The following is a 13,228-nucleotide window of genomic DNA, read 5'->3' on the forward strand; positions in this document are numbered from 1 at the left end:
TAGCACAGATTTCTTTTGATAATGAAAGTGTTCAGTCGCTTTTATGCAAAAAATCTGTAAAGTGGTAGTTACACGTAAGGTATAAGGAATTTTGTATAAATAAATGAATGAAACTGCATTAAATCGTGCTGGGCCCAAGTTACAAGATCACAATTAATGCGATCTTAAACACTACCGAAGTGCACTACTGTGGAAAAAAAACGCATCCAGAGGAAATATTCTGGACAAAGTGTTGCTGAACAAACTTCACGTTGACATGCGCACTTTTTCCTTTGAGTATCCTGTTGACGCCTTGAACATACGCCATGATTCTATTTTGTAATATATGGCCCTGTTGACAATATCCGGCAATGTATTATCACTTGCTAATGATAACAGGCACCTTAATCCCGAAGCAAACTATCGTTTATAACATATCCCGGTTACGGTAAACGTTCCCGGAATCCATTGGTACATCACAGTCACATGAAATACAAATAATGTTGATGCTTAATCTTTTGATCCAAGTTGAAAACAAATAAGAGATTCCTCGCAACGGAATATAGTATGTTATAAATAAGACCATAGTACAAAACATAGGTTTAATATCAAACACACCGTTTGATGTATTATATTAATGTCAATAATTGTCTCTTATAAATCAGCGGTCACTATCACGTGATCATGAGAACAAAGTCAGCAATGCGTAACTATCTAAAGATGGAGTCGTAAGTTATATAAAGAAGGTCGGGCTGGTCGATGAACAATCTGTTGTCTCTTTCAACATGGAGCTTCACCAGCGGTAAGTCGGACAAATATCTTGTGAGTGAGTGAGTTTTGACTTTGAGCAGTATTTCAGGTCTATCACAGCGTGTCATCCTAACATGGGAGTAGGTGGCACGGGTGGCCCAGTCGTCTAAAGCGCCGCGATTCGCTGTGCAGGGTTGCGTCCCTTGGGCACGCCAGAAACCTATGGTTGTGGGTTCGAATCCCGGTTCGCCCCGATTATGTTTCTAGGTTTGTCAGCACCATACCCGTGCTCGTGGGTTTCACCGAAGTGGTAAACGTCTGAGACCTGCATCACTTCGGGCTTTCCTGCAACATTAAGCTGACACGCCGTGATTTAACTGGAATACTGTTAAAAGCGGCGTTGAACCCAACTCACTCACTCACTCACTAATGTGGGAGTAAAGTCTGCAGTGACATACGTCTTTGAAATTCACTTAGTGAAACCCACGAACAAGGATGTGGTCCTGACAAACTGCTAAAAACATACTCAGGGAGAACAGGGATTCGAACGCCAAGCCAAAGAGATGCAGCTGTAAACAGCATAACGGCCCCTACTTGGGCGACTGAGCCATCCGTGCCGGTCAATGGATCCTGTCATCTCTAAGGGACGAAACTCTGCACAGCGAGTTACAGCATCTTAGACAACTAGCAGATCCAGAGTTGTGTGTACCAAATTGCCTATGTGACATGAAGTCGAGTGGAGTCAACATATCCTGAAAGATACTCAGCCACATTATTACCAATTTCGAGACAAGGCGCTTTGTCTTTCATTCATTTGTAGCAGGGCTATAAATATTACGTTTATATTCATGTTTCTTTGGATTTATTTCAGATTGCTTTTTTCGTGTTTCATCGTTGGTGTTTCGCAAGGATTCCGATATTTCCAAGACACCATACCCAACGGAGACTCGGTGCCTCATCCCTGCAAGGTCAACTTCTTATGGCGAGGGGTGGGGCACAATAATCCCCAGGGTGGGGGAGACAGGAATCCATTTGGTCTCGATTTCCAGCAGGTGAAACAGGTAGGATGATTTTCTTTGCATGTACATGTACTTGAAAACCACGCGAAGTCATGTGAACTATCGAAAACAGTTATCCACAAAAGGTAGGATAATATTCTTAGGGAATATGTCTATTGCAGTAAGGTATGCAACTAAACGCTGGTAAATTATTGTAAGCATAATAAGATCCCAGTTCCACAAAACCATATAAGTGATACGTGTATCGCAAGTTTTGTGTTACGAAATTCATTGATTGGACACCGAATGTGGGGCTCGCATAATCATGGCACCTACGAAGCTATGGTCCCCGATTCGACACCGTTGAACACGACCCCTTTCACAACTAGCTTAATCTGTCTACTTCACTACGTTCCGTCAACAACGGTGAATACATACGAGCGGCGTTGTAGTAACGAGTGTCTTGTTTAAGTCGAGCGCAGACATGAGGTCGTTCATAACTCATGAAAGTCAGATAAGCTTAACACTTATTCTACCGTTGCTCGGTATGGCAGCAATGCGTTAAGCAGTTTGTATCAAGGCTGTGACACACGATAAACATGATGCCGTTTGTGAAAGAAAATCTGAACGCTCCTTGGCCAGAACCAGATTCTTGACTCATGTTTCAAAACAGCTAATGACAGGTGATAGGGCTGTACAAGGACCAATATTCTTTGTAGTAGAACATAGAATTTAGATTGTGTGTTGGGCATTACGGACAAATACTGATGCGTCACTATCCCATGTGTGGACCTTTAATTTCATCTATTATCTGGGAGAGTGGGTTAGTGTGGGTATGGTTTTAAGCGAGAAAGCGATGTCCCCTCTCGGCCACCATAGCTTACAGCAATATCTCAGCAGGTTCGGTGTAACGAGTCAACGCTTTAACTGCTTGTCGCTTTTCTTTCATGTCATTGGATTTCAACTTTATTATCCCACGAGGTGGCCAATTAATGAACGACAACGGTGTGTTTTCGAATACATAACTCGTTTAACAATATCCACAACGCGAACCGTGTCAATGTTATGTATTATGTGTATTATGTATGTATTCAAGACGTCTATAATAATATTAATAGTACAGATATTAATAATTATATTATTTGTACCTTTAATGCATGTGTGGTGTAAATGCCATGTGACAAGGTCCCATTTAAAGGTAGCCATCGACGTCACACCTGAAACGCTGCTTAATCCCCAAACATTATCATACTATTTTTAGTTTCATTAGATTTGTGTACACACAAGTCCAAACTGATAGTTGTTTGTTTATTTGTTGTTTAACGCCGCACTCAGCAATATTCCAGCAAAATGAGTCTGGACCAGACAATCCAGTGACTGGCATCATGAGAATCGATCCACGCAATTGGTATGCGATGACATGCATCAACTAAGTCAGCGAGACTGACCACCCGATCCCGTTAGTCGCCTCTTACGACAAGCATAGTCGCCTTTTACGGCAAGCATGGGTTGCTGAAGACCTATTCTACCTCGGATCTTCACGGGTATCAGATTGGCAGTGATAACACAGAAAAAGTAATTCATTATCTGTAACGCAGAAAAAGTAATTCATTATCTGTAACGTATTTGGATTTAGATGTATCTGAGATCGTCCAACCTTTGGGTATAGTTCGATGACAATACTTCTTAAATTTGAAGGAGTTTGAACATGGTTGGTCATTACGAATATTCCATGTCAATAAAACCCTCAGTTTTACTTTGTTTCTATGTTAAAATATTACAAAACAAATGTTTCTATTCCAGTGGACTGAGGAACTATGCCAGAAGGACTCTGACGGTGATGGGCTGACCAATGGTCAAGAGCTAGGAGATCCTGAATGTGTGTGGCATCCCGGTCAGTTCCCTCAGAGGACCAACAACATCACGCATCCAGGTACTGAGATGGTACACTTTATCAGAATGTCCGTTCATCTGACAGTATACATATCTATGTATATGTGGTTTATGTGGTAAATATCTAGGTATTATAATGCGGCGTTAGACAAACCTATTGAATACTGAATACATTTCATTTTATTGTCTGCATATGACTTTGTACCTGCTAATTATTGCCACCCCACGCGTCCCTCGCTTCAGGTATCTGTGACCCCTGGGGGAGTCCTAAATGCACAGCCAAGAACGACTGGGTGTCTTGTACAGCTGGAGAGTTTGTTTGCAACGCCACAAAAGCTCCTGGTACGTTACTAGGATCCTCTGTTTGCTGATCTACAAACACATTTATTCTGTATACCCCTGAATCTCTTTTAACACTCTGAAATCATGTTTCTATTTAATCTGCCATACGATTACATCTTTGTCTGACCAGTGAAGACCAGGGGTGGAACAGACCTTCCGCAACCATTTCGGCATCAGGTGGTGAGGCTCGCTGACTTGGTTGATGCAACCCAATTGCCAACATCGATGCTCATGATGTCAATCACTGGATTGTCTGGTCCAGATTCGATTATTTACAGTACGCCGTCACATAGCTGGAACATTGTTGAGTGCGGCGTTCAACAACATACTAACATCTTATAATAATACATAATATTAACTAGGAGTGAACTCGTACTCGTCGGTTTCCTAAAATTGGGAATCATGTTAGACATGCATCACGTGCGGCTTTTCCCCCACATCATGATCATGCCGACAGCAACTCACTCACTCACTCGTGTTCTCTAGAGGTGAAGAAGTTCACGCTAAGGTTTCCACCGACGCGGGTTCCACCGACCCAGACCAACTACTACTGCATGGGTTTCGACGTCAGCAACTACATCGACATCTCACAGGACTACCACCTGATTGCAACTAAGCCAGAAATCAACAACACCAACGTCATGCACCACAGCATCTTATATGGATGCAACGATGACGGTATGCATCAGATTTTCCATTTATGATGATCGAATATGGACTTCACGGTGTGCCATGAATTCAACCTGGGTCTTAGGCGTGATGGGTGGTCGGATAGCCTACACCTTCCCGAGGCAAGAGAGTTAACTGGCTATAAAAGTCCAGTTTCCACCCTTGCCGAACTAGGCTGGTATTATGGAGTTACATTTTGGCTGGACTAGCGAGTCTATGCATATGAAATCGCGCACCGAAATCGAAATCCGGTTCGTAAACTGTCGTGCAGATGTTCATCGATTGCAGGATTTGCTAAGCATGTGCACCGCCAACTCGTTGTAAGCAGATATTTTCCAAATCTTTTCATGTTTTTAATCAAGGTGCTCACGTGATTTGATGCACTTCGCGATGTAAGACCCGTTTGATCACAATACAGATCTTGATTATCGATCAGATCGTCCTGACTGGGCGCCACCATTTTGTGTGAAACAAACGCAAGTGATACGACAGGTGGAATCTGATTGGTCCATAGGAGATGCTTCGCGGGGGCATATCTGGTAATAGATACTGGTGTCGCTACGATCGAGCCCAGTAATTCCAGTCTAGTTCGGCAAGGGTGGAAACTGGACTTTTATAGCCAGTTAACTCTCTTGCCTCGGGAAGATGGGTAGCCTAGTGGTTAAAGGGTTCGCCCGTCACGCCGAAGACCGGGGTTCAATTTTCCACATCTCAAAACTGTCCATTTGAAATGTACCATGGGACAAGCGTTTTGGAATAAATCAAAGCGACAAAACCCTTTCCATACAATTCTGCGCAAACTACAGAGTCCGGTGTACGAATCCTACTATGTCTTAAACATGTCTTTAAGAATTACTAATAAAAAGTGATGATACCTAATGTTCATATCTTGCCTCACCAGATGTATCCGTCAAAAAACACATGCAAAGGCAAGTATATTCTTCACCTAAAAAAAGAACGTGAAAATATGCTACAAGTCAAAATAATGAAACAATGTATGTAGCGGTAGCCTCAAATTTGAAAATGCCCTCTACATGTCACCATAATTTTGAAAGGTTTACTGTTCCCTTGAATGGTGTCACCTCTTGAGCAAAGTCGTATGACGCTCTTTGAAATCTTTTTAGTAATATAAGAATATTCTCGATTGTCCCTCAAAGATGTGAAATGTAGGCACCAAAGGTTGGTGATGACGGAATATTGTTCTGCATGAAGGTAAGGTTGACGTGAAGCTGAAGTCACACAGTTTTGAGGAGGGTGTTTGTCACTCTGCATCTTTGTGCACAGATCTAAATCTAAAACAGATGATGCGGTGTCATTTGCCTCTTTCAGTTCTGGTTCAAATGGGTAAATCAGTGAAAGGCAATTGCCTATTTTCTTTTCTCAGATCATCGCTATATCCGTAGATGTGTTGACAAATCAGATGTTTTGACATAATTAACGTAAATGTTTATGTATTATGATATAGACAATGTATCATGGAAAACAAACGTCAAACGTAAATGTTTATGTATTGATATACACAATGTACCATGGATAACAAACATCAACTGTAAATGTTTATGTATTATGATATACACAATGTGTCATGGATAACAAACGTCAAACGTAAATATGTATCTATTATGATATACACAATGTATCATGGCTAACAAACATCAACTGTACACAAGGAGGTGATATACATGTAACTGTAAATTAATTCTTTCAAACTTTGAAGTTCCAGGGGACAATTGTCCGGGGAGCATTTGGCATATCATCGACGTTTAATCCCGCTAAAGCTAAAGCTGTTAACTCCATGTTGACAGTTGTGCTGGCTGACCATGCCACGCCCTGTTACATGTCCCAGCAGGGATGTTCGGAGCTCCTCGCAGGCTGGACCCTGGGGCTGGATGGAACGTGTGAATATGAGGAGGCTGGTTACCTTATTGGTCGTAGTGGCAACAGGAAGATGGTCATGCAGGTACAGAGAACGCCTAGTTGGTTTGTTTTTTTATTAAACGCCGCACCAAACAATATTCCAGCTTATTGACGTCAACCTGTAAATAATCGAGTCCAAGTTGTAGTCGTTCTCGTGACTCTCGACTGATTGGGAGAAGAATGCTAAGTGGTTGTTGTTAGCTGATGTTGCAGCGCAACTGATATAAACGTATGTGGTTGCAAATGATACAACTACTAAAATACAGTACCGCCTCCGTGCTCTAGTGGTAGAGCGGAAGGTCCGGGGTTCGATCCCCGGCCACGTCATACCAAAAGGCGTTAAAAGATGGTACTTGTTGTTACCCTGTCTGGCGCTCGGCATTAAGGGGCTAAAACAAGGACTGGTCGGCTCGGAGTCAGTATACTGAGTGGGGTATTCATGTTAAACTGCGGCATGGTATCTCAGTGAGCTAGCACTATAAATCGGCATCAGTCCGGACTGGTACAAGCAGCCACACAAACACACACACACACACATACACACACACACACACACACACACACACACACACACACACACACACACACACACGTGCATGCACGTCGCTATATAAGTGCAATAATCTTGGACGCGACGTTAAACCCAATTTCACCTCACATCACCTCACTAAAATACATTACTGATTTTGTTATTATTACTTGTATGTGGTAGTAGAGGATATCATTTTATATATCTATAAAATATCTTGCTGGTGTATCCCACTCACTCAACATATTGATTAATGTGCCTGGAATAAAACACCAAATTTTGTGATATTCCCGTTTTACAAATGTGAAAATGATGCACTGAGTAGGATAAAAGAAAGTTATTTTATTAATACTTTCAAACCAAAATTACATGGCTCCAAATAATTGAATTATTTGATACAATTATTGCACATTTTACTGCCACTACAATACTTATTTCTGTATGCATCGTACGCCTGCCCCACACAATGTTATGCGACTTATTGTGACGTCACAAAGTTAGGTTGCACTATGACGTCATACTATGTTAGAGAAAGCAATGTGACGTAAAAACAGCGTTACGGTATAACTGTGCTAACATTCGTGAAACCGTTTGAGTAAATTATACATCTCATCTTTGGACTTTTTTTGTGTGTATATATGTATAGGAACAATGCTTTAATAAATAAATCACTGGTACATAATGTTATTTATGTTACAGTCAATGTCTATATTCAGACAATCTGTATATTGACTGGATAATTCAGTTAATCTGTATAGTGACTCATTCACTCGGGCAATGTACATATTAACTGAAATTTTCAGTCGAAAATACATATTGCCTGAAAAATGAATTTTAGACAGCTTGACTGAAATTATTAAGACTCCTTAATTTAATCTCCTTATTTTAATTTTGATCTATTTTGATCCTTACGAAGATCCAAGTAACTTCTGTAAGTAAATAAAAATGTTTCCACAATGAATTGATTGGTTCTTCAAACATGAAGGAATATTAGAGTCCTTTTTTATGTTACTTATCTTTATTAGCATAGTATGCATTTCAACTCCAGAACATACAGAATATATTGTGAACAAGTATATGGCTTAGTTTATGCATTTGTTTCATGTGAACAATTATATAAACAGTGTAAATTTTAACAGTTCTTGTTGTCGAATGTTAAACTGGTTAATAAACCAATTACATCATAAGTTGTAAAGCATTTCAAGTTAGCACACAAGGAAATCAACCTAGCTGGGCAATCTCATTAAAATCAGACCTTAATTCTCGCTACCGCTAAACAAAGATCTGAGGACATCCCATTAGGAGTCACGTCAGAACGACCTTTCATCCGACCAATCAGTGCGTCGCTTACCAGATTATGAAAGTGACAGTCGGAATGTGATTATTAATCATGCAATCTCTAAAACTTTAACACGGGGTATTCCGAACGATAGTTACGGGTTTAACGACTGAAACCTTACAATCTAGACCATATATTAGCCATTCCAGAATGTTTTTTGTTCAGGTTTCAAATTTGTAATAGAGAATTTGTCAAAATATGTTTCGAAGCGGAGTCGGGAATTTGAAATTTGTGCCGTAAAGCACGAGAAAGCTGCCTTCTGATTGGTCATTCCATTGGTCGGTCAAAGTTCGCGCAAGGTCGGTCTGACGTGACCCGTAATGGGATGTCCTCAGATCTTTGTTTAACGGTAGCGAGAACTAAGATCTGATTTTAATGAGATTGCCTAGGTGGGGCAAGTGTTGTTGGCGCTACGAGAGTCATCCTGTGTTTGTGAAATTGTGAGTCATGTGTAGACGAAAGTGTAGTAGGGAGCTGTCACTGGTGATAGTGATAGTATAGATCTGCAAACGGAATAACGCTGTGAGGAGCTTGGTACACAAGATGACGATACATGTTCAGTTCCTAGTTATCTCCCTTGCGATATTCTAAAATTCAAACCATTTTTATTCTTTTAACCATTTTCTAGTTTCACTGGACAAACCCTGAGTTGAGGAGTGACTACGTTGACAACTCTGGTATGACGTTATATTACACACCCAAGCTGAGACGGTACAATGCTGGGAAAATACTGACCGGACAGCTGTATCTGGAGATCCCGCCTGGGGCCGAGCGGGCCACGTTCGAGTCTACATGCACAGGAGAGTGCACCAACAAACTGATGAATGGCGACATCCACATAACGTCTGGTCTCAGCCATATGCATTACCTAGGTAGGACATCCCATATTTCTATACATTTCCGAAAGTCAAAATATGAGTATGTGCATCTTCCCGAGGCAAGAGAGTTAACTGACTTTAAAAGTCCAGTTTCCACCCTTGCCGAACTAGGCTGGAATTCCTGGGCTCGATCGTAGCGCCACCAGTGGTTGTTACGAGTTAAGTCCCTTCTATGCCTCTCCTATGGACCAATCAGATTCCACCTCTCGTATCACTTATGCAGCTTTAACTGTGTTGGAACAGAATACCACTTTATATTTATCTGTACTGTGTTTGATAACTTTAAACAAACTTTAAATAACTCCATCCCAACTATCCCAACTTCAACCTCCTTTTATCATAGTAAGATCCTAACACTGTAGATAATATAGCCAAATATATTAATAATTCTCAGGGAGAAACGTATTATCCAATGTAACAACTTGTCTTTGTTATTAATTTCAGTACACAGAGGCCTGTGGCCTATACGTATTGAATAAAACAGTTGAATGTCAATCACTGGATTGTCGATTATTTACAGACCGCCGTCATATAGATGGAATATTGCTGATTTTGGCGTTAAACAACACAAAAAAACAAAACAAAAAACATCCTTTTGCAATAATTAAGACCCGTGGAGATTCCGGGTAAGAATATAGGGTTCTGGCAACCTGTGGTTGTCGTTAGACTCAACTGAATGGATAATGGTGGTCAGGCTCGCTGTCTTGGTTGATTGCATGTCATCGTATCCCAATTTCGCCATTTGATGTTCTTGAGGTCAATCACTGAAAGTCTGGTTCAGACTCGATTATTTTCAGACCGCCGTCTTATAGCTGCTGGAATATCGCTGAATCCGGCGTCAAACAACAAACAAACAAACAAAGAAACACAATTAGTGTTGTTCACTTTAGAACTACCCTATAGATATAAATTGTCAACTTCTCTGGCGTGTGCTTGTGCGATGAAAAAGGACACGTTTATATGGATTAACAAACGTTGAAACGTCATCTCAATTGTATGAAAGAAGTTGTTTCTCCATCTAAACTTATCATTGGTCAGCATTGGTCAAGAAATATACAAGTATTACTTTTTAACTCAGATTGGTCGATATCACTCGAGGAAACTAACATAGAAAATGTGTTCTCCGGTTGAGGTTATGAATTGTCAGTTACTCGACAATGGCGATGGATATCAATATCAATTCACAGGACATATACATTCCTTCATTCCGAGTTGAAAGTAAGTCATTAAAATTATATATATATATATATATATATATATATATATATATATATATATATATATATTGCCCGTTGTCTTCATTAGTAAAATGTAAATATAAGTTGAAAAACGTATAATCTAAGTGAATCTTACTGCATTAATGTCCGTGATACCATGCCCATATATACTTATTATTCATGTCAGTACATCTTGCGTGAGCAGTAATGGAGGCAAGCATGGCGACAATGCAACGTTGTTGGTTTCGCTATAGTATTTAAAACTGTTTTTCTTTAGGATTCAACGAGCAGGTTGAGTTATACCACCAAGGTGAAAGGACTCACATCATCAACGACCCACACTATTCCTATGACAATCCGCAAACTCACAGGTGTGTTTGCTTAATTATTGTTTAACGCCACCCCTTAGAAATATCCCAGCTACAATAAACTGTGGTTATGATGGACTCAAAGGGATCCTTAATTCTAGTTCGTTATAACCACAGTTCGTTATAAGCATGTATACAGCAAATATACAGCAAATTGTCAGGACCAAACAGTTCCTTATATCCGTCAGTTCGTTACAAGCGTGTTGGTTATAAACGTAATTCACTGTATATGACAAAGATCTGTGAATAATCGATTCTGACAGAACATCCAAACACATCCAAACTGAGCATAATGACCATAAACGGCCTGTGTATGCATGAAAGAAATCATGCATATTACGGCATATTCATGGGAAGGTGGAGTAGCCTAATCAAAGAGTTCGCCTGTCGCGCCAAATGCCCGGTTTCGCTTCCCCACATGGTACAATGTGTTGAACCCATTTGTGATGTTCCGTCATATTGCTTAAATATTGCTGAAAGCGGCGTAAAACCATATTTAATCAGTCCCTAACAAGGGAAACGCGTGGGCTTGTTGTCTCAGGTGCCGCATCTCGCTATGCAGAATTGCGTGCCTTTGTCATGCCGGTATACATTGGTCGGGGAAATAATTTCATTCATAATACTGAAAGTGTCGACACCATGTTCATACAAGCGTTGTTCATCCAAGTTGTATTCGTCTACGACCTGCGTCATGAAATACTGTTTAAAGACGGGTTAAGTCAACTCACTTACTAGTTATTCGTTACCAACAAATTCAAACAGTTAGACATTGCCTTAAATATTGCTTTATGTGAATGTCAGATTCACGAAAAGAGATAATTAAAATACCGTACTTTATCAATCGGAAATAAAGCAGAAATTTTGAATTCGTTGAGCCCAACTCAAAGTAAGTCACCCCATGGAGAGTAATGAACGCGATAAGTACGAGGTTATATAACGCCCGGCGGACGCGTGATAAACGAGTCAGCCACTGATAAAGAACACGTGACGGACGCGTTACTTACGGTTGACTCCCGCGTACCGTCGCGCGAGGTGCCCTGTAAGGAAGTGCTAAATATGTATGTATCATGTATATATGCAGGTATTCCAACCAAATACAAATGAAACCGGGAGACAGCTTGAAGACAACATGCGTCTACAGATCTGTGTCCAAGACCCGCACGACAATGTACGGAGAAGGTTCTTACGATGAGATGTGTTTTGCTATATTGTCCTTCTTTCCTAAGGAAAACATGACAGATAATTGCTACAATTGGAAGCAATTCGACCTCTGTAAGTTCAAGAACAAAGATCGTTTTATTGACGGATGTAACTTGAAGATGTTCCTCGACTTAACTAGTTCAGAGATGCGTCAAATGGTTAATGAAGTAAGTAGGAAATGTTATTGTTTCACATAAGAAAGTAATAAATGTTCAAAAGAGAGATTCCACATGGTACAGTGCACTAGTGGAAAAAAAATCACTTTTTTAAAAAGTGATCTCATAAAAATGTGTTGGACGGTGAAACAAAAGAACACTAAATACCCTTTTCAACGAAAAGTGTTACTTTAATATGAAAATTAGATAAACAAGTTAACAGACCTTGGGAAACAGGACTCTTTGCTATATATAAAAATGATTTCATAAAATTACGAAATTGAGGATCGGCAAATCATTAAATGTCCTCTTATGGAGGTTCGTACCTTGTCCCAGGTGATGAGCAGCTGCAACCACTACGGCCCGTGCAGACCGGAATGCCCAGCTGTTATTGGCCGACTCAACAAACATCCTTGTCTGCAAGGCCAACTGGGGGAGTTCCTGCTCACACGTTTCGCTGAAAGTCGTAATTCTGATAAGATCAAATTTGTGCATGCGCTGCGGTCATGTGACCGTCAAGCAAATCCCACAGAAATGAAAAATACTATGCCTTCAGGTGCAGCCTCTTCCGCTGTCTCTGGCATGGTTGTAGCATTCGTGGCAACCCTTGGTCTGTAAGTCGGCCCTGACTCTCGAGGGGGAGCAGCAATCTGAAGATGACCTTTTGCATACTTCACGTGCATGAAAAAGACTAATGCAAACTACATCTGATGTACGTTAATAGTTCGTTCTGAAATGGACAAATAAATAGTTTCTCATTCACATTTCATATGTTGTAATAATCCGTTTATGTATTACATTGACATAAATGAATTCAAAACGCCTGAAACAGAATATTAAACAATAACATATACCAGTACAAGCAGTAGAAATAATAGGAATTATGTGATATTCGCCGACACCTTCTGCCAACATTTTGATACGTCCAGTTCTCTTTTTCTATTGATGGCAGTGTCCAATGTTAAGATAAGGTGATCATATGTTTAAAAATGGC

General features: G+C 40.4%; 1 protein-coding gene across 1 annotated transcript; it reads left to right on the plus strand.

Annotated features, from left to right (window-relative positions):
- The first annotated feature begins 678 nt into the window (after positions 1–678).
- On the plus strand, positions 679–13,001 carry LOC124142783. The gene is made up of 10 exons (XM_048385495.1): positions 679–781; positions 1,601–1,790; positions 3,531–3,660; positions 3,864–3,962; positions 4,449–4,640; positions 6,437–6,591; positions 9,045–9,288; positions 10,789–10,882; positions 11,961–12,246; positions 12,571–13,001. Exons 1-10 carry the CDS (start codon positions 765–767, stop codon positions 12,850–12,852), a joined length of 1,689 nt encoding a protein of 562 aa, XP_048241452.1. The 5' UTR covers positions 679–764; the 3' UTR covers positions 12,853–13,001.
- The last annotated feature ends 227 nt before the right edge of the window (positions 13,002–13,228 follow it).

This window comes from Haliotis rufescens, unplaced genomic scaffold (assembly GCF_023055435.1).
Source record: "Haliotis rufescens isolate VD_foot unplaced genomic scaffold, xgHalRufe1.0.p SCAF_59, whole genome shotgun sequence".
Classification (NCBI taxonomy): domain Eukaryota; kingdom Metazoa; phylum Mollusca; class Gastropoda; order Lepetellida; family Haliotidae; genus Haliotis; species Haliotis rufescens.

Excerpts from the sequence above, each read along its gene's own strand:
- LOC124142783 (XM_048385495.1), top strand. Across the intron at positions 4,641-6,436 it reads ATATGGATGCAACGATGACG|TTGTGCTGGCTGACCATGCC; the intron begins GTATGCATCAGA and ends CCATGTTGACAG. Across the intron at positions 6,592-9,044 it reads ACAGGAAGATGGTCATGCAG|TTTCACTGGACAAACCCTGA; the intron begins GTACAGAGAACG and ends ACCATTTTCTAG.